Genomic DNA, 21,356 nt, shown 5'->3' on the forward strand with positions numbered 1-21,356 from the left:
CTTGCTCAAGCCCTTCCACCCCTTCAGCTCTTAGCTCAATGCCACCCCCTGAAAATGCTCGCCGGACCCTCTAGATCAAGCCCAGACATTCTCTGTGCATCCAACTGCCTTGCTTATACAACTCAGACAGGAGCTCTACCCCAGACTGGCCTCAGGCTCCTTACGTAGCCAAGGACGACCTTAAAGTGGACAAAGTCTGGCTTCCACTTCCCGGGCGCTGGGGTTACAGGCAAGCTCCACATCCAGTTTGTGCGGGGCTGGGATGCAGCGCAGGGCCAGTAGAGCTAAACCAGTTGAGCTAAACCCTTAAGCCCGCTTTGCTTTCTTCACTCACAAGCCAGCTCTGAAGCTGCTAATTTGCGACTAGACTGTTGGTTCCAGGACAGCGACTTGGCTACATGGTCACTGCATCCTCTGTGCCGGGCACAGTGAGCAGCGGCAACGCAGAGAAGGCCTTTGAATATTCAGGGTGGGCAGAATATTCCCACTGGATTTGGGGTACACTAAGCTCTGGGTTTTAGGGCACAGCAGCAAGGACGGATTGTGGCTGAGGTGAACCCGGGTGCAGGCTGCGGGAGGCGTGAACCTAGAACCGGAGGACCCCGGATTGGGAAACAAGGCCCCGCTAGGGGGTTGGACTGTAAGCGGGTGGGGACCAGAGTGACGCCGGCCTGCACCCCAAGTTAGGGGCTGAGGTAACCGGTGACAGGCTGGCTGGGTGCACTGCTTCACCTGGGCGCGGCTCACCTGGCGCCCGCCGCCCGCGCTTCCGCTAAGCTCCGCCCCCAGGCCAATGGCAGTGTGGTAGCGGGGGAGGCGGACTCTCATTGGCCAAATGGGCGCGGCGGTGTCTGCCTATTGGCCGAGCCGCGGAGGGGCGGGGCGGAGTGCTAAATGGCTCCGGCCTGCGGGCGGCGCTCGGCGCTCGCTGAGAGGCGCGGGCGGAAGTGGCGACGCTGGCGTCCCGGGAGGCGGCGGCGGGCGGCGACAGCCCGGGCGCGGACGCCCTCGGTGCGGGCTGGGGCATCACCAAGGGCCTCGACCCCGAAATGGCGCTGCTGGCCGAGCACCTGCTCAAGCCGCTGCCCGCGGACCGGCAGATCGAGACCGGGCCCTTCCTGGAGGCGGTGGCCCACCTGCCGCCCTTCTTCGGTGAGTCCCCGCGCGCCGTCAGCCCTTTCCACCTGCCCAGATCTCTCTGCTCCTTCTCTCCCCTCAGACGAACCCCATCACTCCCTCTCATCCATCGCCCCCCAACATCCCTTACTATTGCACCACGGACATGCTGGCTCCCCGAACGCCTTCATCCTCAGTTTCATTTTTCGTCCCTTTCAGACTGGTTCTCAATTCTCCCCCACCCTTAAAAGGAATAAACCCTGCCCTCCCCTCCCCAGCTTCACCCAACCCCAGATCAAAGACCACCGTCACCTCCAAGGGCTTGAAGATGGAGCTGCAAAACTCAAGGACGCTTTTTAGAGGAAGTCATGAAAATGTTTTCCTCCCTCTAGGAAAAGGGTCAGGAGAAGGGAAGTGGGTGGGTTGTGGGGGTGATGTCAGCGGCAGGGTGCTTAGTTCGAATCCCTCCCTCCCTTTGGCTGGGCAAGGAGGAAGTCCTGTCCGCCGCACGTCAAGTTGAAGAAGCTCATAGGAGCACTGCAATGAGTCCCCAAGCCTGTTTCAGACCCTCTTCCTCCCCTCCTCCAGTCCAGGCCTTGTTGGGAAGTGGAAGGAAAACCGATGCCATCTGCCCTGCCCTTTGCCTTGCAGTCCACAAAGGGTGCAACCTGAGCCCTGCTTTCTGCTTTGTGGGGACGCTCCCAGTGCCCTACCCTGCTAGCTCATTTGGTGACTTTGCAGGACAACACCAGCCCCCAGGGCAGAGTCCAGGGGAAACCTACACTCGGGCAGAGCCTTGAGGCTGCTTAGCCTGAGGAGGTTTGGCACCCACATGCATAGTCACTTGGTTGGCTCCTTGATATGATTCGGTCTTGGTGGGGGGCAGTAGTTCCCACAAGGGGTGTGTGGCCCTGTAGATCTGTTACCAGTTTTTCTCTTGAGCCTCAGAGTGACATGGAGGTGCTAGTCTAGGCTGGATATGGGGATAATTGAGGGCTTGTGAAGAGATTCTTCCTGTGGGAAGAAAGTCATGTATGAAGTTCTTGAATCTGATGTTGGGCCCCTTCCGTAGGTGTCTAAAATGGATGTTAACTCTAATCTTGAATGCATTTGTCTGTGAGAGGCAAACCTGGAGCGACAACCTGAGAGCAGGGTCTCAGCTTCCTTAGCCACCGCTGTGCCGAGCACAACTTAGTAGGTCTTCCATTAAACCTGTTTAGTGCACGAGACCTTCTTGTCATCGGTATCTTGTCTGGAGATAAGATTGCATCTTCAGGCAGGGAGCTGCTGGCTTTAGCTTTGATTTTTATGACATTATGTTTCTTTTTTTAAAAAATATACTTATTTATTTGCATGTGTTTGAATGCCAGGGGCTGGAGGGCAGATTTCAGAAGTCAGTTCTTACCTCCCATCATGTGGGTCCTGGGAATCAAACTCAAACCATCCAGCTTTGCAGCAAGCTCCTTTACCTGCTGAGCCATCTCGTCAGCCCTGAAACATTGTGTTTTGTGTCTGTGTCTGTTTCCTTCTTGGATCTCTTGAGTAGTTTGCTAGTCAGAGCCAGCCAGAATATACTGGGGCCGGTGGTTCTCAAGTGAGGATAGTTTTGTTCCTTTGTAGATATCTGCAGCTGTGTGGAGAGATAGTTTTGTTCTTTGTAGTTGAAGGGGTGCTGAATGCCACAGGGCATTATCCAGGTCCCTCCAGACACCCCTCAATACAAAGAACACTGAAGCCCCGACAATGGCTCTATGGTGGTGATGGCATGGCTTCCCCGTCTGCACTGAGGTGGCATGTCAGCTCTGCACTTGGGGCACCCCTTTTGAGTATGGGCATCTGACTGGTTTGGGAGGAGATGGGAGGAGGCAGCTGGAGCAAGGGCAGAGTAATGTCCCTCCCTCTCTGCTTCTGGTCTCAAAGGATCCTTGTCTTTGCTGCCGTCTTGGGCTGTGGATGTCACAGCTGTGGACAGAAGCACCATTTAGACAGACACTTCAGTGGGGTTGGCCTTTGAAAGGTTAACTGACAGGGGTCACCCTAGAGCCATTTGCTGTTTGCAAAAGAGAGTCACTCCTGGCACTTGTATAAAAGAAAACATTTGAGCGTGCTCTTCCTGGATGGTGCTTTCTACTGTGGACTCAGGTTTCAGGAGGGTTCTCCCACCCTGGCCTTGGAGACCCACTGTCAGCTCAAGGTGGGGTCTTAGCTACATCTTTGGGGTGTCCCTGATTGCTTGGATGAGCTGGGCACAGTGCGTGTGGCCCTGGACTACAGCTGGTTTGGAATGATGGCCACAAGGAGCCTGAGAGGCATTGTGGGAACAGGTTTTCTCAAATCAGAGCAGAACCAAACAATGACTGCCATTTAAATTTTGTTTTCTTTTTTTAAATTAGACTTTTTTAAAAAAAAACAAAATACCAATCCAAATTTCCACTCCCTTTCCTCCTCCCATTCCCTCTACACACCCTCCTACCCCACCCCCTCCAATCCTAAGAGAGGGCAAGGCACCTTGCCCTGTGGAAGGTCCAAGGCCCTCCCTACTACATCTAGGCTGAGCAAGGTATACATCCAAAGAGAACAGGATCCCAAAAAGCCAGTACATGCAGCAGAGACAAATCCCAGTGCCACTGCGAGTGGCCCCTCAGTCCGCCCCAGCCATACAGCTGTCAACCCCATTCAGAGGGACAAGCTTGGTCCTATTCCTGACTGCCATTTATAGGCACTAAGGATCTAATACTGACTTATCAGTTCACTTAGTTCCTTCATGGACATTTGTCTTGAAACCGGGGCCCCTGTAGCTCAGACTGGCCTTGAATCGACTCTGTAGTCACAAACTGTGACTCGGCCACAGTTTCCAAGCTTCTGGGGTTAAAGGCATGCACCACCATATCCGTTTCAGGAACCTATTGGTTTGTTGTTTGTTTGTTTTGTTTTCTGTGTTAAGATTCCACTCTGTGCTGGAACTCACTGTGCAGCCCAGGCTGGTCTCAAATGCGAGTCTCCTGCCTCAGCTTCCAAATGGCTGGAATCACAGATGTGAGCTATCCTCTTGGCATCTCACAGCCTTTTGAAGTAGAGTTTTTAAAGAGCAGCCTTCTGCCACTTGAGGATATTTTCCTTCTAGGGTCTTCCTTCTGTATCTTTGAGAGAGAGAAATGTTCAACCTCATTTTTCATCTAACTGCATTTAACTACATAGTGAGGCTGCCTTCCTACGTCCCTTGTCATACCCGTAGTGGCTTAGGATTCTACTTGGATGTGACCGCAGTTTAACAGTCCCTCGTGCCGGACTCCCACGCTGTGGTCGACAGTGTTGCTGCCAATATCTCCAGATCTCTTTCTCTGCATAGTTCTTTGGACCTGTTGGAACAACCACCGTAACTCCTCAGGGTGTAGCCTGGGACCATTGGCTGGGCTTGGTCAACACCGATTCTCTCTGCTCCTGTGGGCATGGGCTACATGTCAGCCTGCTCCTCTGGTTTACAGCATCCCTTTGGGGGTCACCCTGCCTCTGTATCTCTAGCCTGAATTCTTCCGCTCATGCAGGTCTTCCCGTATCCACTTAGAGGCTGGTCCTTTACCCATCTTTTTTCTCCCCTCTGACCCAGTAATTGGATCTCCTGACTGATCGGTTACAAGACTGACCTGTGACTCCTGCTCACTTATCTTTTATGTCAGTTATACGGCTGCTCTCAACCCAGGAGGCTTGATGTTCCTCCGTAGCTAGAAGCCTCAGTGGTTCCCTGATGTGCTCTCCTGAAATATGTGTTGCCAGCTTTCTGAATGACTCCCAGGCCCACAGATGGCATTGTGCCACCGTCCCCAGAGTGCTCCTTGTGTCAGCCTTTCTCCTCACTCTGCATACCATTCTACTCGCCCACCCACATACCTCCTTCCTTTTGTCTGGCTGGAGTCCACACGTCCTTAAGGAATTGGCTTAGCGATAACCCTACCCGGACAGTCATCCTTCTCCCTGTGCCTCCTAGAACCTATTGTGATCTGTGGTTCTGAGTAACTTCAGTGCCCATGACTCTGCAAGCTGGAACATTTGCTGAGTGTATCCTTTTATCTTACTTATTTTTTAGTATTTTGAGGCCCTTAGTAGCCCAGACTGACCCTGAATTTGTGACACCCCTACCTCAGCTTCCAGAGTGCTGGTGTTATTAATATACACCACACTTAGCTGCATGAAAGGGTTTTTTTGGGGGGGAGGGGGGTTGTTGCTTGTTTGTTTTTTCCATTTCCATTCTTCTAGGTTCTTGCCAAAAATGCTTGGCTTTTCTTTTCATATTAAAATACATGATTAAATCAGAAGACATAATCTTTGTACATCCTACACATGTGGCAGGCATTACTAATCAATCACAATTCTTTTTTCCCTTTTGAGCTTAGATACAGCCTCAGCATCTTTCTTAGAATAACCACTTTCTTAGTCAATTAAAGTTGGTCCATGAGGTGACATCTATGACAACTATTAGCTGTCATTGTCTCAGGAAAAGTCTGGGATGGAGGAGCCCAAGGCAATGATTTCTGCTACTCATTTGAGGTTTAATACTGTAGCTGGGCGATGGTGGCGCACGCCTTTAATCCCAGCACTCGGGAGGCAGAGGTAGGCGGATCTCTGTGAGTTCGAGACCAGCCTGGTCTACAGAGCTAGTTCCAGGACAGGCTCCAAAGCCACAGAGAAACCCTGTCTCGAAAAAAAAAAAAAAAAAAAACAAAAAAACAAAAAAAACTGGGAATGTGTTTCCTTTATTTGTGACTCTTAGCGTAATTAAATCAGTGTCCTTGGGAGCTGGCCTTGCCGGTGCCTGGTACACTTATCTCTAGGACACTCCCCCGAGCAGCAAGCCCTTCCTGGACTGAGGACCCTTGGCTACAGCCCTGCCGTGTTCTACATGTCTGATGAGGGTTGTTTGCATGTTGACTCTTGTGAAAGAGATGCAGGGGGCTTGTGCTCCCCCTCCGCTCCAGCAGGCTTAGTGGCGGAATGTTGAGAGGTGGGCTCTACACAAAGCCCAGTACATAGACTGTGCTGGCGTAAGCAGCACTTGGAAGAAGAAACGGTGCCCAGAAGGGACACAGAGCCGAAGAGGCACTTCCGGTCCTGGTTTGTTCAGCTTTAAAATCCTGCAGTGGCCTGGCATTAGAGGGAGGCATTTGCAAATGTGTAGCGATCAGGCATGGTCAGCCCTGCCTAGTTCTGGTGCTCCTGGCTGAGTGAGTGCTTTGGGAGGGGCCCTTGCCAGTCTATAGGATGGCTGCCTTTGAAGTACAGAGGGGAGCAGAGACTTTGGATCTAACTGGTTTCCTCCCATCCCTGTGCCCTGAACACCCAGGACAAGTGAGTGGAAAGAAACACGGACTTTCTCAACCCTCTGAGCCCCAGGAGGCGACCTCACAAGGTGATGATGGTGCTTGATGCCCAGAGTCACCCCACCTTTGCATGGGTGAGAGGCTGCCAGAGTGCATGCAGTCCAGCCCTTGGGAAATGGCTCTACCGCAGAGAAAGCATTCCTGAGCCTGGGTGACGGACTGCCAGGGCCCAGGGCCAACCATTGGCTGCTTCAGTCTGAGAATCATTCAAGTGCAGCTGAGAGCCATGTGGAGTAGGTCTGGGCCCCTGGTGTCACCCACTTGCTCACCCTGGCCTTCTGAGATGGCTTATCGGTCTTTCTCTGTTCAGGACATCTGGTTCTGAGGTTCAGGCCTGGTGCCTGGCCTCTGTTAGTGTGAGAGCAGAAGAGAAAAGGAAGTAGCCAAATGTGTGACTGAGCTTACAGACATCCTCATCCTCTCACCTCGTTTGCAGAGGGATAAGGCACAGCGCTGGGAATCTGTTAGGGACAGTAGTCAGGCCCTTCTGTGACGTTCCTGGCAGAGTATAGGTGGCTTAGGCAATGTCCAAATGGGAGATCTCCTGGCCCAGGACCTTGTGAAACACATGTATGCCCCACCACAGCTAGCCTGACCCCTTTAAGATGGCTCTCGGGGGCAAGAATGGGAGTGGGTGGAAACTCATTTCTAACCCTTATGAAGGAAGCAAGAAACAAGGGAATTGGGGTAGGGTTTCTTAAAGAGGACCTTGAGGATGCAGCCTTGGCACAGGGCAGGCAGCCCTGCTTCTTCAGATACAGCTGTGTTCCCTGAGAAGTCCTCCTCTGGACAATAGCGTCCTGAGCTGCTGTGTGGTGGGGAGGGGAAGCTGGTGTGATGTGACAGTGTTAGAACTTGTGGGGTGGAAGAGCCTGCTGTGGTCTTAGGTTCTATTGTTTCTGGTTTTAAAATGGCTTTGTGAGTCTCCCTGCTTCTGTTACAGCCTTACTCAGCACCCTTTCTCTTACTGTTACAATGTAGCTAAGCTTCCTAACCACTTCAGGAACCAGCAGACTGGGTGTGCCCCAGGCAGTCAGCTTCTCCAGGCTTCCAAGTATTCTCTATGCTGTCCTCCAAGAACACCCCTTGACTCCCATCCAAGCCCCCTTTGTAACGCTCTTGCAGTCATGTCCAGATGATTTCTGTTGGCTTTTCCTCTCCAGTCTGTCAATATTTCCCCATCCCCAATTTCTTCTTTACTCCTCATGTTGTGCATGCTAGGAACGTACTCCACCGTAGATCCAGTCTCCGGCTTCCCCAACAACCAGGGCCATTGTTTTCTGGATTTCCTTTCTGGAAAACCTGACTGTTGAAAAAGATGATGCTATACTATGTAATAAGTATAATAAATAAATAAGACATTTATTTATTTATTTTTATTGTTTTTAATTGAACTATATATTTTTCCCTGCTCCTCTCTTTTCCTTTCTTCTATCCTTTTCCATGATTCCCACACTCCCAATTTACTCAGGAGATCATGTCTTTTTCTACTTCCCATGTAGATTAGATCCATATATGTCTCTCTTAGGGTCCTCTTTGTTGTCTAGGTTCTCTGGGATTGTGAATTGTAGGCTGATTTTTCTTTGCTTTGTGTCTAAAAGCCACTTATGAGTGAGTGTATATTATATTTGTCTTTCTGGATCTGAATTACCTCACTCAATATGATGTTTTCTAGATCCATCCATTTGCCTGGAAATTTCAAGATGCCATTATTTTTTTCCTACTGTATCGTACTCCTTTGTATAAATGTACTATTTCTTCTTTATGCATTCTTCAGTCAAGGGGCATTTAGGTTGTTTCCAGGTTCTGGCTATGACAAATAATGCTTCTGTGAACATAGTTGAGCACATGTCCTTTGAGCATCCTTTGGGCATATACCCAAAAGTAGTATTGCTGGTCTTAAGGAAGGTTGATTCCTAATTTTCTGAGAAATCACCATACTGATTTCCAAAGTGACCATCATGAATAGCCTCAAACAGTGCAGAGAGACTAAAAATGTGTGTCACTACCCCTGGCCTCCAGACTGTTATTAAAGAGGGCCACAGTGGACAGACAGTGTGCAGACGCAGCATGGTTCTTAAAGGTGATAATATAGAGCAGAGCCAGCCTTAGAGTGTGGCCATCCTCTGTGTTCTCCCCTTCCAAAACGGCCTGTGGCCTGAGCCTGGACACCCCTCCCCAGTTAATAAAAGATTCATCTCCATCAGCTGTAATCTGAGCCACCCATTCTGATCTTGTAACTCAGGACCTGTAACATTAATCTGCTGGGAGTGTCTAACAAATTTTATTATCTGGCTATGAAAAAAGGCATTCCCAGCAGAACCTCGCCACACCACATAGTATCTATTGCCACATAGTGACCACTCCTTGGAAATAAGTGTTCAGGGACTGAGTTAGGTGTGTCTCACCAAAAGCAGAGTCATCTGGTTCCTCCTGTGTTTGCTCATTTACCTGTGCCAGGGCCTGGACATGTGGCTCAGACTGGGCTTCAGCCCTCCATCTTCCTGCCTTGGCCCCTGAGAACTGGGATGACGTTTTGTTCTTAAATGAAAATGATTTTCTGAGAGGAAGTGGTTGGAGGGTTGGCACCTCTCAGGACATGGCTAATCTCTTATTTGTTGTTCAGTTTGGGACAATGGGAACACACTTTGTTGTGATAGACAGAGCTGCAGGCCTGTGATTCTAAGGCCTGGGAGGTGGAGGCTGGACACTTAGGAGTTCAGAGTCATCTTCAACGACAAAGGAAGTTCAAGGCTAGCCTGCATACCTGCATACCTGAAGTGTGGGAGTTTACTTCCAGAACCCAAGTAGAAAGCCAGGTGTGGTGGTGCATGCTTATAATCCCAGTGCTGGGGAGATTGGGACAGGTGGCTTCCTGGAGCTCACTGGTTAGCCAATCTGGTTCACTTAACAAGCCACAGGCCAATGAGAGATCCTTATTGTATCAAAAAGATGGAAGATGGCACCTGGGGTTGACCTCTGACTTCCAAACGCCTGTGCACCCACATGACCGCACACACGAATAGAGAAGAAAACAGTAAAGATGTTTAGAATGCCTGTGACGGAAATTTCCAGATGTGTGCTGTGCTCTTTTCTGGAGAGGGAGAGCAGGGACTACTCAGTCTCACTAAGTCACCCAGGCAGGCCCCGAACTAGTATTTCCTGCCTCAACCTCCCAAGTGCCAAGCTATGGGCATACACCACCACGTCGTGATGCTGGAACCCAGGGCCTTGAGCGTGCTTGGCAAGCACTGTCTGTAATGCCCAGCCACACCCTGGCTGCGCTGAGTACAATGACCTGTGTTCAGCTGTGCTGAAGGAGGAAATGATCTGGGTGGTATGTAGTGACAAACTGGCTGGTGGACAATTCTGCTTTCTGGGCAGTGGCAGCCCTTTGGGCAGTGGTAGAGACCCAGGCAGGAGGCCCTAGTCCCCAAAGGGGACTTCCTCTCCTGGCTTCCATTTTCTTTTGTTTTGCGAGTAGTTTTGACAGCTTACTCTGTATTTTCCCAGCAGCTACTGGATGCTGCCGGCAAAGCAGGAGAAAACAGCCATCAACAACCCAGAGGTGCTTTTAAAAAGACTGAAAACATTCAGTATAGTGCCCCATGGTGAAGGTTTGAGGGAGCCTGTGACATCACCAGGCCACCCTTTATATTTTTAAATGATGACCCTTTTTAGAAAGTTACAGATGGCTTGTTCCATTTGTGGATTTGTTTTAATTCGTGTGTATGTGTGCCTGAATGTGCTACATGTATAGAGGTACCCACAGAAGAAGTCAGATCCCCTGATACTAGTTACAGGAGTTTGAGAGCCACCGGACAGGGGTGCTGGTTACTGCCCTCAGGTCCCCTGGAAGGGCAGCAAGTGCTGTTAGCTTCTGATCATCTCTGTAACCCTGGTGTTACATTTTAAATAAATGCTATCCAGTGGCTGATACATTCATAAAATTACTTAGTTGATGGAAAGGTCTCCATGTTAGTTGTATTTTCTTCATCACTGTGATTAAGCATCTTTTTATTTCACTCGTGAATTATTCATTGTAAAGAACTTTTTTCTTATTGTTCTGTAAATACTCTTTATATATTTGGGATAATAAACAGCCTTTATTTTCTCTGCTTCCTGCTCCACTTTGTTGATGGCCTCTTATAAGAAGCTCTTGGGTTTTGTAATCAGATTTATTGGACCTTTTCTTATGCCTTCTGGGTTGAGAAAAAAAGCCTTTATTAGGCGTAAGAGATCTTTCAGCGGTGTTCTAAAAAGTCAGAGCTTTTCCGAAGCAGCTTGCCTGTTGGGGTTGGTTGTGTGACAACAGGAGGTGGTGGCACTGTGGGCCTTCCTGTCTTTAAAGGCAGCTCCCTTCCTTCTGTGGGTTACAGGACAAACTGGAAAACCATGCAAGGCCCTCTCCCTCCAGGGCCGGGCGGGTTGATGGCAGTTAAAAGAAGGCAAAACGAGTTTGAGGGAACTGCGAAACTAGTCAGACAAGAAAGGTGGTTGTGGGCAGAATGCTCTCTGGGACAGCAGTGAGGCTGACGGGCTGTGGGAACCAGCACAGATTTGACTCTTAGAAAGGCCACCTGAGTGTGGGAATTCAAACCATGCTTTGGGGTTCCTGCCCCAGCACTGTTCTGAGTTCACACCAGCAGATGTATCCTAGAAAGCTAACGTGGGGTGCTTTGGCGCTGTCACCCAGCTCGGGCGACTCATTTGGCCTCTCTAAGTGGCCCCCGTGTAAGCCATAGGAAGCAGACCCCAGCCCACCATACTCAGAGTTCTCTCTGCACAGCACCTCTGGACTGCAGGAAATGAAGGGTTCATACTCAGAGTTCTCAAGTCACTTGTCAGAGTCACAATTCACACCCAGAGCCAGCTGGCTCTGACATGACACTAACCACAAGTGCCCAGCTTCTAGGTGCTACTGGCCTGTTTGGCCTACAGCACAGGGCACACTGTCCAAGCCTTTCCTGTCCTCCACCTGGGGTCACCCTGACCCCACACTCCCATCTCTTTTTGTCTGGGATAAGGTCTCACTGTGTAGCCCAAGCTGACCTAGAACTCATGACCCTCCTGCATCAGGCTCCAGCATACTGGGGTGACAGGCTAGGCCCACTCTCTTTCTTAAAGTCCCTCATGGAGCCTGCAGTCCTGCCTCAGCATCTGCCTCCATCCACTGCACCCTTCCCCCACAGCAGAGCGGGCACCCTGGCCTGGGCCCCAGCCATCAGTCACGCACACAATGATGGCTGTGGGGACAGTGCCTGCTGAGCACAGCGGCTTTGTGAGCCTCACGAGCACTGTCAGGAGAACGGCAAACAATAAGCCTTTCTCCTGTCAACGGGGCGGGGCTCAGTGCCGTACCGCGGTTGTGTCATATGTTAGACCACAGCTGCCCACACTCTGCCGTCCAGGCCTGCTTCCCGGCATCTCCCTGTTTAGGCTGTGGTTGATGAACACTCAGCACCTGCTATGTACACAGTCCGTACCTGCCCTGCACAGCAACCCTGCCCTGCGCGGAGACCTAGTCTCACTTTTCAGGGAGAAAAGCTGAAGCCCAAGTTGCTTCACAGACCCTCTGCCATCTTGGGTGGCTGGGTGCTTAAAACTAATACTTGGAGCCGGGTGGTGGCACACACCTTTAATCCCAGCACTCGGGAAGCAGAGGCAGGCAGGTTTGAGGCCAACCTGTTCTACAGAGTGAGTTCCAGGACAGCCAAGGCTACACAGAGAAATCCTGTCTCAAAAAAACAAAAACAAACAAACAAACAAAAAACAAAAAAAAAAAGACTTGGGGGTCATCTGAACTATAATAAGAGTGTAGACAAAGGGGAGGGGAGAATGGTGCCGTTAGTAAAGTATCTGCTGTGCCATAAGGATGAGTGTGGATGCCTGGCACCCAAAACAACACCTGGGCTGTCTGTGTCGGGTGGGGAGTGGCGTGCAGACAAGAGAACCCCTGGAGCTTGATGCCTGTCCAGTAAGTGAGCCTGGGCTCAGTGAGAGGCAAGGAGAGTGGTTAGGAAACATACCACTGTTGACCTCTGGCCCTCAGTGCGCCTGCACAAAAGTGTGGAGAAGAGCCTGCCGGGGGGTCAGTTTTTCAGACATCACGGCCACAGTACACAGGGGCAGACCCTCCATGAGGGACTTCAGTGGGCGGGATGTGGTGGAACACACCTGTCATCCCAGCGTTTGGAGGCAGGAGGACCATGGTCTACACACCACGATCTCAGAAAGAGAAAAAGTGAAAAGCGGGTGTACAGAGGGGTTTGCACTCTGCAGAGGTTTGGAGAGATTTGCTCCATAGTGAAGCCTGACCCTAGAATTGGGGAGCATAGACTGATCAATGCCTCTTTCCCAGCGTTTGCCTCACACTGGGCACCCTGATAAGTAGGTCTGGAGTATTTTTCTTTTAAATTGATTTTTGCATTTACTCATATGAGTGTGCATGTGTGAGCCATGACGACTGAGTGGGGGTCAAAGGACAACTGTGGAAATCTGTTTTCTCCTTCCACCATGTGGGTCCTGGGGACTGAATGTGTAAGTTGCCACTGGGCCATCTCTCGGGCCCGTAATTTAATTTTTTGGTGATGAGGGTCCCACCCAGGACCTCACACATGCTAGGCAGGGGCTCTGCCTCCTCTGCACTGAGCTGCACCCCCAGCCTAGGTGCATCATTGTTTCTTGTTTTCTTTCCGGAGACTCTGCTTTGCAGCCCAGGCTGGCCTCAAACTCTTGGTGTTCATGCCTCTGCCTCCTAAATGTTGGGGTTACAGGTACATGCCTGTAACCAGGGTGATGCATCTTAAATCCTGATTTCTGATCCCTGGCTCACACGGGAGGAAACAGACATGTGGTCCAGGATACTTGCCCCATGGAGGGATATCAGGCCCATCTCACTACCACCTATCTGGGTCCTCATCCATGTCCCTCTGTGTCTGGGATGTGTCATTGAAGGTGCTTTCAGCACACACTTCTTCATGTTAGCAGTGAAAGAGTATTTCAGATGGCCACCCACGTGTGCTGGTCACCTTCAGTGGGATTTGACCAGCAGTTCTTCTTTTGAGGTCATTCACTGAGTCCTTAGGCCCTTGTCTGCCTCCATGGCAGCAGGATCTCCCTTCTGTGGTACTGCTACCTACTCCTGCCTACTATGGTGTCCTTGTGCCCTTGTTCTGAGTCAGACTTATCAAACCCACTTCCCAGCAGGGAGAAGGTGGGTGTCAGGGGAGCAAGGCAACTTCACTTAGGTTCTGAGGGTGAGGGCAGTACTGGAATGTGACCCCTCCTCTCTGAACAGCTTTTGCTGGTATGATATTCTGGCTGCAGGTGCTGCCGGCTAAGAGGAGCAAAGCATGGGGAGGGGAAGAGGCAGGAACACAATTCACATCCCACATGGGGCCTGGGGTTCCAAGCACACATGGCAGGTGACTCCTGGTCTGCCTGTCACCTGCTCAAAGTTGTCACTGTTTGTACTGCACTCTGTTCTACTAGGATCTGCCAAGAAAGGTTCCCTCCTCCACATGGAAACACTGCAGCTCCAGGTAGAACAGAATGTGTGTCTATGGCTGCTTGTCACACACCTGCCCGCTCACAAGATGGGAAACTTGAAGCTCAGATGAAGGGCAGTGTGGGGGGGAGGGCAGAAGTCAAGTCTGAGGTCTCATGATTGCCGGCAGGACAGTGCAGGTGGAGCATTTCCAGCACTGCAGAGAGTTCTCTTGGATGGGGCAGTGCTGGGGAGAGCAACTCCAGCAGCCTCAGAGGCCCTGACAATCCACTCTCATCCAGAGCCCAGCACCCCGTGAATTCACTTGGCCACGGGACCTTCCGAACACCTATAAATGATTCTTCCTGGCCCCTAAATACACAGTCTTCCATATGTGGAAGATGGCGGTTTTCCATGGCCTGTGGTGGTTCTGAATGCCATCTTGGTTGGGAATCTAAGTCTCTCTTCTCATTCTGTTCCCAGATTGCCTTGGGTCCCCAGTGTTTACGCCCATCAAAGCAGACATAAGTGGGAACATCACTGTAAGTACATCATCAGGCATCTGAACCCACCCCTGCCAGGTGCCAGGCTGAGTTCAGGGAAGAGGACAGAGACTGTAGAGTCCTAGCCCCTCGCCTGCTGGACCAAGGTTCTCAGTGCCCCCTTGCGAGCACACAATCCAGGATAGTCCAGATACTCTGCTACCCACTCCACCCAACAAGAACTCCAGAGATGGGGAAGTGGTTCAGTTTTACAAACATGCAGGCCTGATTTAGGACTCCTAAACCATGTCAAAGTATGGCTGGGCAGCACAAGAATAATCCTGGAGGAGAGAGATGGGTCCCTGGTGGTCATTGGCCAGCCAGTGAGAGGCCGTATCTTAAAAAAAATAAAGGTGGGGCTGGGCGGTGGTGGCATATGGTTTTAATTCCAGCACTCGGAATCCGAGGCCAGCCTAATCTATAAAGCGAATTCCAGGACAGCTAGGACTGCTACACAGAGAAACCTTGTTTCGAAAAATCAAAACAAACAAACAAATATATAAATAAGTAAAGGTGGAGGGCTGGTGAAAGGGCTCAGGGGTCAAGGGTGCTCGCTGCTCTTTCAGAGGCTTGGAGTTTGGTCCCAGTACCCACACTGGGCAACTTAAATTCCTTTAACGTCATTTCCAGAGATCTAGTGTCCTAGCCTCCATTGGTACTCACACACACACACACGCACACACACACACACACGTAACTCCAGTTCAGAGATCTAGTGTCCTAGCCTCCATTGGTACTCACACACACACACACACACGCACGCACGCACGCGCACACACACACTCACACTCACACACACTCACACACACACACACTCCAGTTAAGCATCATCGTGCATGCATCCTGTAATTCCAGCACACAGGCTGAGGACTGAGGATCTGTGCTAGCCTAGTTAAGCATCCCACCACCATAGAAAGAACAAGAATCAAGTCCATAGTGGCGTCAGCTTGGCTCTTCCATGTTGGGTACTTCTGCAGAGAGGCACACTGAGGGCGCGGCCTCCCTTCTCCAGCCCAAGGAACCTTGGGCCTGGTCCTGCTATTACTGTCTCACAGAGATGAGGAGCTTGAAGCTCAGAGTGGTTGATGACTCACTTAAGGTCACACAGCAGGAAGTGACGGGTGGCATTTGGGCTCAGCCAGTCTCGACAGACTGATGTAGCGCCAGTTCAGGGGCTGCTTTGTCTGAATAGCTTTGAACCCTTTTGCCTGGTCTATTCCTCTTCAGTGTGGGACTTCAGGTCCCTGATGTCTGTGACAGTGTCAATAGCAGTGGGAAGACATGCGTTTTTGGAGCTAGCCTAGCTAGGCCCTACTCCCTGTCCCAAGCCTTTTGACACATACCCCTGAGTCCTAATCCGTTGACTGGGTTCTGAATGCAGTGTCAGGGTCACCAAAAGGACTGTGTGAGGCACTTGAAGCATTTCAGGGGCCCAGGCTTCTGGGTGGCGCCTGGACTCATGAGCAGGTTGGTGGCAGGGCCCATAGGATGGGACACTCTGCCCGGTATGCGGAAGCAGTCTGCGGGGCAGTCCGTGACAGGAAAACATCTGTGCTCTATTCCAGAAAATTAAAGCCGTCTACGACACTGACCCAGCCAAGTTCAGGACCCTGCAGAACATCCTGGAGGTGGAGAAGGGCATGTATGGAGCCGAGTGGCCCAGAGTGGGAGCCACACTGGCACTGCTGTGGCTGAAAAGGTGACGGACTGGAGGTGGGGCATGGCTGGGCCACGTTGGGCCGAGGGCGTCAACACTGCCATTTAATAGCCACAAGAAACTTCCCAAGGCTGACAGATGTGTGGTGGCAGAGACAGCAGGGGAAGTGCACTTTCCAGCTGTAGTCTCCACTCCCTTCTTTATGCACCGGATAGAGTGGTCCAGATGTGGCATCTCCCCATCTCACCGAGGAGGCCACGGCACAGCCCAGGTCGACTGGGCAGTGATAGATGGTGCACGACACAGAGGCAGCGCTTTGTGCACGGGTGGATTTGTGTGTTAAGACTCCCTTAACAGGCATGTGGTAGGAGCACTCCTGAACTTGCACGAGTGTCTTCCTTGAATCTTTTCAGTGGTCTGGTAGCTCCGGAATTCTCTAGCCATGTGATTCCAGCAGCTGCTAAGAAGGCAGGGACCCTTGCCCTGACTTCCAGCGCTTCCCACTGTTGACATCTCAGAGGTCTGGGCCAGGACCCAGGAAGATAGCTTGTCCCCTGAAGGTCATCTCCTGGCCCCCAACACATACTTCTCTGGTGAAATGGACTTGGGGAAGTTGGCTTCCCATAGGTGGGCCGGGTAGTCATCAGGATCCGGTTATTCTAAGAGCTGCCCCAGGCACACTGCCCAACCTTGTCATCAGGCCTTGCAGGCCTGGACTGAGGAATATGTCCCAGTCCATTTGCCCAGCAGTAGGAAGGCAGGTGATGCCACTCCTCATGTGTAAGTCACCTGTGGGCCTGGGGGTGACCAGAAAGGCAGTGCTGGCTCTGGAGCAACCCCAGTCCCCTGCAGGAGGGTAGCAGAAGCATTTGTTTGGGATCCAGTGATGGGCACATAAGACAGGAGGCTGGTGAGCAGCTGGAAGGGCACCTGGCTGTGCAGTGGCTGACGGTGCCCGGTTCGGCCCCATGCATTTGAAGGGGGTAGGATGGGAGCTCCAAATGTGCTACATGGAGAGGCTCAGCCTTTGGTCAGCTTCACTGATGCTAGGTTCACCGTGAGGCAAGACATCCTGCTAGCAGCACTGTGGGAAGAAGCTACTCATCTCATGGCTGACAGGAAACAGGAGGTCACTAGGGACTCTTCCTCCAGTTAGGTCCCACTTCTCACAGCAACACCTAAGCCTTCAGCATAGGGGCCTCTGCGCACCTTTCCTGTTGCTTTCTATTCAGGGTTCCTGTTGTGCCCCATGAAGCATCTTAGGGTCACTGTGCAGTAGAGGCGAGCAGCCTGGGAGGCAGTGTGACACATCTCTGGCCTTTGAACCTGCCAAGGGTCACACTGGCTTCATCCTTTACACCACAAGAGGCTGCAAGGACCCAGAATAGGCTCTGCTTGAGGCACACTGTACCAGAGCTGGGTCGTCACATGCTTAGAAGTAGAACCGACACAGGTCACCTAGGGGAGGTACTCCCTTGTGCATGCACGTTATGGGTCATGGCCCTAAATGAATGTCCCCTTGGACCACAGGGGCCTGCGCTTCATCCAGGTGTTCCTGCAGAGTATCTGTGACGGGGAACGGGATGAGAACCACCCTAACCTCATCCGTGTAAATGCCAACAAGGCCTATGAGATGGCCCTAAAGAAGTACCACGGCTGGCTGGTGCAGAAGATCTTCAAGGTGAGCCCCCACGGGACAAGAAGATTATGTTCCTTCCCACCGAGTCCCTGCTTATCCTGCGAAGGACTCACCTGGACTATAGGATGGGGCTGGTTCACTTAGACCCTCGTGTAACCACTGCCAACTCTGTTTGTGGCCTCAGGTGTTCCTTAGTGTCCCTGTGGGCCCCTCAGCCTGTTGGTTCCATGACTGTGAGAAGAGTCAGGTCTGCAGACTCAAGAGCCACGGGGTGATGGTGGACTCATTGGCTCTCCTTCACCCTGGGCTCTCACCCCAGGCACAGAGGGGAAGAAGGGCCCTGCCCTCAAGGACGTATCTGCTAGAAACACTCTGGCCCTTGGTTTACAGTGGCCTGTGTTTGGGTGATACTGACCACAGCCCCTGGAAAAGACTCTTGTGCCAGCCTAGGTAGCTGAGGGGCCCTAGATTCATCAGGCTGGGAGTCAGAAGTCCTCCCAAATGTCCCTGGCTACCCTGCCCCTTACAATGTCCTCATCAGATTACCCCTCCTTCCCAAGAAGCCCGGGCTCTGACAGGAAGGGCCCCAAGGCAGGCTGGGTCCAGGCAGGAAGAGTAGGTCATGAGGCAGAAAGTGTGGCCACCTCTGGGCCTTCTACCTGGGCATGGCTGGGGTCAGGGCTCATTTCAAGCAGCCCACTCTCCCTGCAGTGTCTTCCTCCAGAGCCCCTGCAAGCACCCTCAGGAAAGACAGTATCCCATGTGTCACCCCAGCTGCTGCAAGTGCACCGCTAGTGGGCGCTGTTTCATACTCAGCCCTGTGATGATTTCAGGTCCCAGGGATCAGCCTCTGCCCAGGATGATCCTAGAGCCCAGGAGTTCTGAGCCAGCCTGGGCAACACAACCAGGTACCCATCTCAGAAACACAAGTGGGCACCAGGGAGCCTGCCTCCCTGGGCCTCAGTGGCCTCATGTCTCACACCTCCAGACCTCTGGGAAAGGGAAAGGGAAGGCGTCCTGCACCGTGTGCAGCACGTGGCTTAAGTCAGGGCCCCAAAGTAATTACTGTCTTCTCACGTGTGACCCCTCACTCCACAAAACGGGGTCTAGATGTTTTATTTGGTTGTGTCTTTGTCCTCTGGCTCTAAGGTTCTATGAATTTCTGGTTCTCTGCCTTTCGAAGTATTGAAGTATCCCCCAAATTTAACCAAGGGCAGAACAATGTGTACCTGTTGCTGCCCTGAGCATCTGTGTACCCTGTGCTATGTAGAGCGCTTCACACAACCTCCATAATCATTCTCTTGTGTGGTTTTGTATTTATGAGACAGGGTCGCACTATGTAGCCCTGGCTGTCCTGGAACTCACTCTGTAGACCAGGCTGGCCTCGAACTCACAGAGTTCTGGAACTAACAGTGTGCACCACCACTGCCCTGCTGTCCCCTCCCTAATCTTAACACGAGCAACCAAGTTGAGTGAATATAACTAACCTCAAGACACAAGCTTCAGTGTGCACTTGGGCCTGTCAGTCCGTACTCCAAGCTGGTGCTGGTGTCCTGCTCTTCCTTACAAGAGAAGGGAGCATGCACCTTTCTTTTCCCTTCCAACATGAGCAGAGTGACCCAGCCAGCACAGGCGTCAGGGCTGCACACCCCTCGGTGCCCAGTGTGCCAGCCTGATCTTGCCCCACTAATACTGCACCTGCCTTCCCTCTTCCCTCTCAAGGCAGCACTTTATGCAGCACCCTACAAGTCTGACTTCCTGAAGGCTCTCTCCAAGGGGCAGAACGTGACGGAGGAGGAGTGCCTTGAGAAGATCCGCCTCTTCCTGGTCAACTACACAGCCACCATCGACGCCATCTATGACATGTACACCAAGATGAACGCAGAGCTTGACTATACAGTGTAGCTCCCAGACACAGCCCCACGTGGGAGCAAGCAAGCCCGAATCACTGTGAATCAAGCTGGGATGCCCAGCTCAGCCGCCAGGCCAGCCTAGGTCTGCAGGGGGCAGCCTCAGCTTGTTAGAGGTCATTTGTTTTGTTTTTGTTTGTTGCCTATTCTAATGGAGCAATAAACACCTACTCCTGCTTTCCCAGAAGCCCAGGTTGAGCAAGCCTTCCCTCCAGTGTGGTCAAAACCAATAACGTTGCTCAATTAACGTCGCTAACGATCAATTTCTAGGGTTTTCTGTCTTTTCCTCGCCTACCCAGCTCAGGAGGAGCCCAGCCTGGGGTAGACATACACCTCACCCAGCAAAGAAACCTGATCCATCTGGCCCAAGGATGTCTTAGATGTTTGGAGCACGATGGAGTCTGACCGGAAGTTCAGCAGGGTCCCTACTGTGGTGTCTGTTTAAAAAGCAAGCTGGTGGGAGCCCTCACCGTGGCTGGCATATCTGCCCTTGCAGCCCTGCTCTCTCTCTTTCACTCTGTCTTTTGTAAGACACATTGTTTTGTTTTGTTTTAGCCGAAATGTACCAGCAAGCCTTTTCAGATGATTGACTAGGCACACAAGTGACCATACATGACTGTATTTGCATAATTATTTTCTTCAGGGATGGCTGTCCAACCTAAGAAACTGCCTGTCATGGGAGCCCTCCAGCTGTGGAGACCCAAGAAACTGCCTTGCTGCCTTAACTGTCCTTCTGGCGCTAAAAAGAGCTATATTTTTTAAAGTATTGGGGTAAACAAACCCTGGAAGAATTGATGTGTATTAAAAAAAAACCCAATGAGGAACAATTGGTGATTTTTTTGCAGAAATTACATAACCCTTAATAAATAAATCTATATTTTGAAATCATATCTGGTGCGTCTGTGGTTCTTAATCTTTTATTATTTTCTGTATCAGAGGTTACACCTTGGGAGAGGGGGCCTCTGCTGAGCAGTCTGTTTCTTCTGCTAGGCCTGTGGGCTCATCTGTGCTGCCTTTTTTGACTGCAAGCTGGTGCAGGAGGCCCAGCTCACCTCAGCGCTGCCATCCCCAGGCCACAGGGCCTGTGCTGTTTAAGAAAGGAAGCAGGAAGCAAAAATCATTGCTTTGTGGGCTGTACTTCAGTTCCCATCTCCAGCTTCCTGCCTTGGCATCACTTTGTGGTAGTCTGTGACCTACTTCGTTCTGTGATGGACAGTCACCTGTGAGCCAAATCAATTCTTCACCCCTCAAGGTAGCTTTGGCCACAGCCACAGAAAGCAGACAAGAACAGGGACCCTTAAGCCAAACCTTGCAAAGACCTGTCTTCTGGCCTCTGATTTAAAAATTATAACTGGCAGCCACATAAGGAACACTAAGTGAGGTTTCACAGAAAAATCATACATAGCCAGACATGGTCCATGTGTCTGTAATTCAAGCACTTCAGAGACTGGGGTTGGAGGATTGTGATTCCGGGCTAGTCTGGGCTACATAACTAACAAGACTGTTGAGCAAGAGAGGAAGGGGAGGAGAGAATCAAGGTTCTTGACAGGAGCTGAAAAATAACCATCCCTTGGCTAGAAAGGAAGGAAAGGTGTGTTCATTTGCCTTCATTCCCACCCAGCCCCATG

The 21,356-nt window shown here is 51.4% G+C and overlaps 1 protein-coding gene across 1 annotated transcript; it reads left to right on the forward strand.

Moving 5' to 3' along the window:
- The first annotated feature begins 920 nt into the window (after window positions 1–920).
- On the forward strand, window positions 921–20,616 carry Gltp (glycolipid transfer protein). The gene is made up of 5 exons (XM_075982846.1): window positions 921–1,152; window positions 14,464–14,522; window positions 16,088–16,221; window positions 17,710–17,860; window positions 19,541–20,616. Exons 1-5 carry the CDS (start codon window positions 1,050–1,052, stop codon window positions 19,721–19,723), a joined length of 630 nt encoding a protein of 209 aa, XP_075838961.1. The 5' UTR covers window positions 921–1,049; the 3' UTR covers window positions 19,724–20,616.
- The last annotated feature ends 740 nt before the right edge of the window (window positions 20,617–21,356 follow it).

This window comes from Microtus pennsylvanicus, chromosome 1, assembly GCF_037038515.1.
Source record: "Microtus pennsylvanicus isolate mMicPen1 chromosome 1, mMicPen1.hap1, whole genome shotgun sequence".
Classification (NCBI taxonomy): Eukaryota; Metazoa; Chordata; class Mammalia; order Rodentia; family Cricetidae; genus Microtus; species Microtus pennsylvanicus.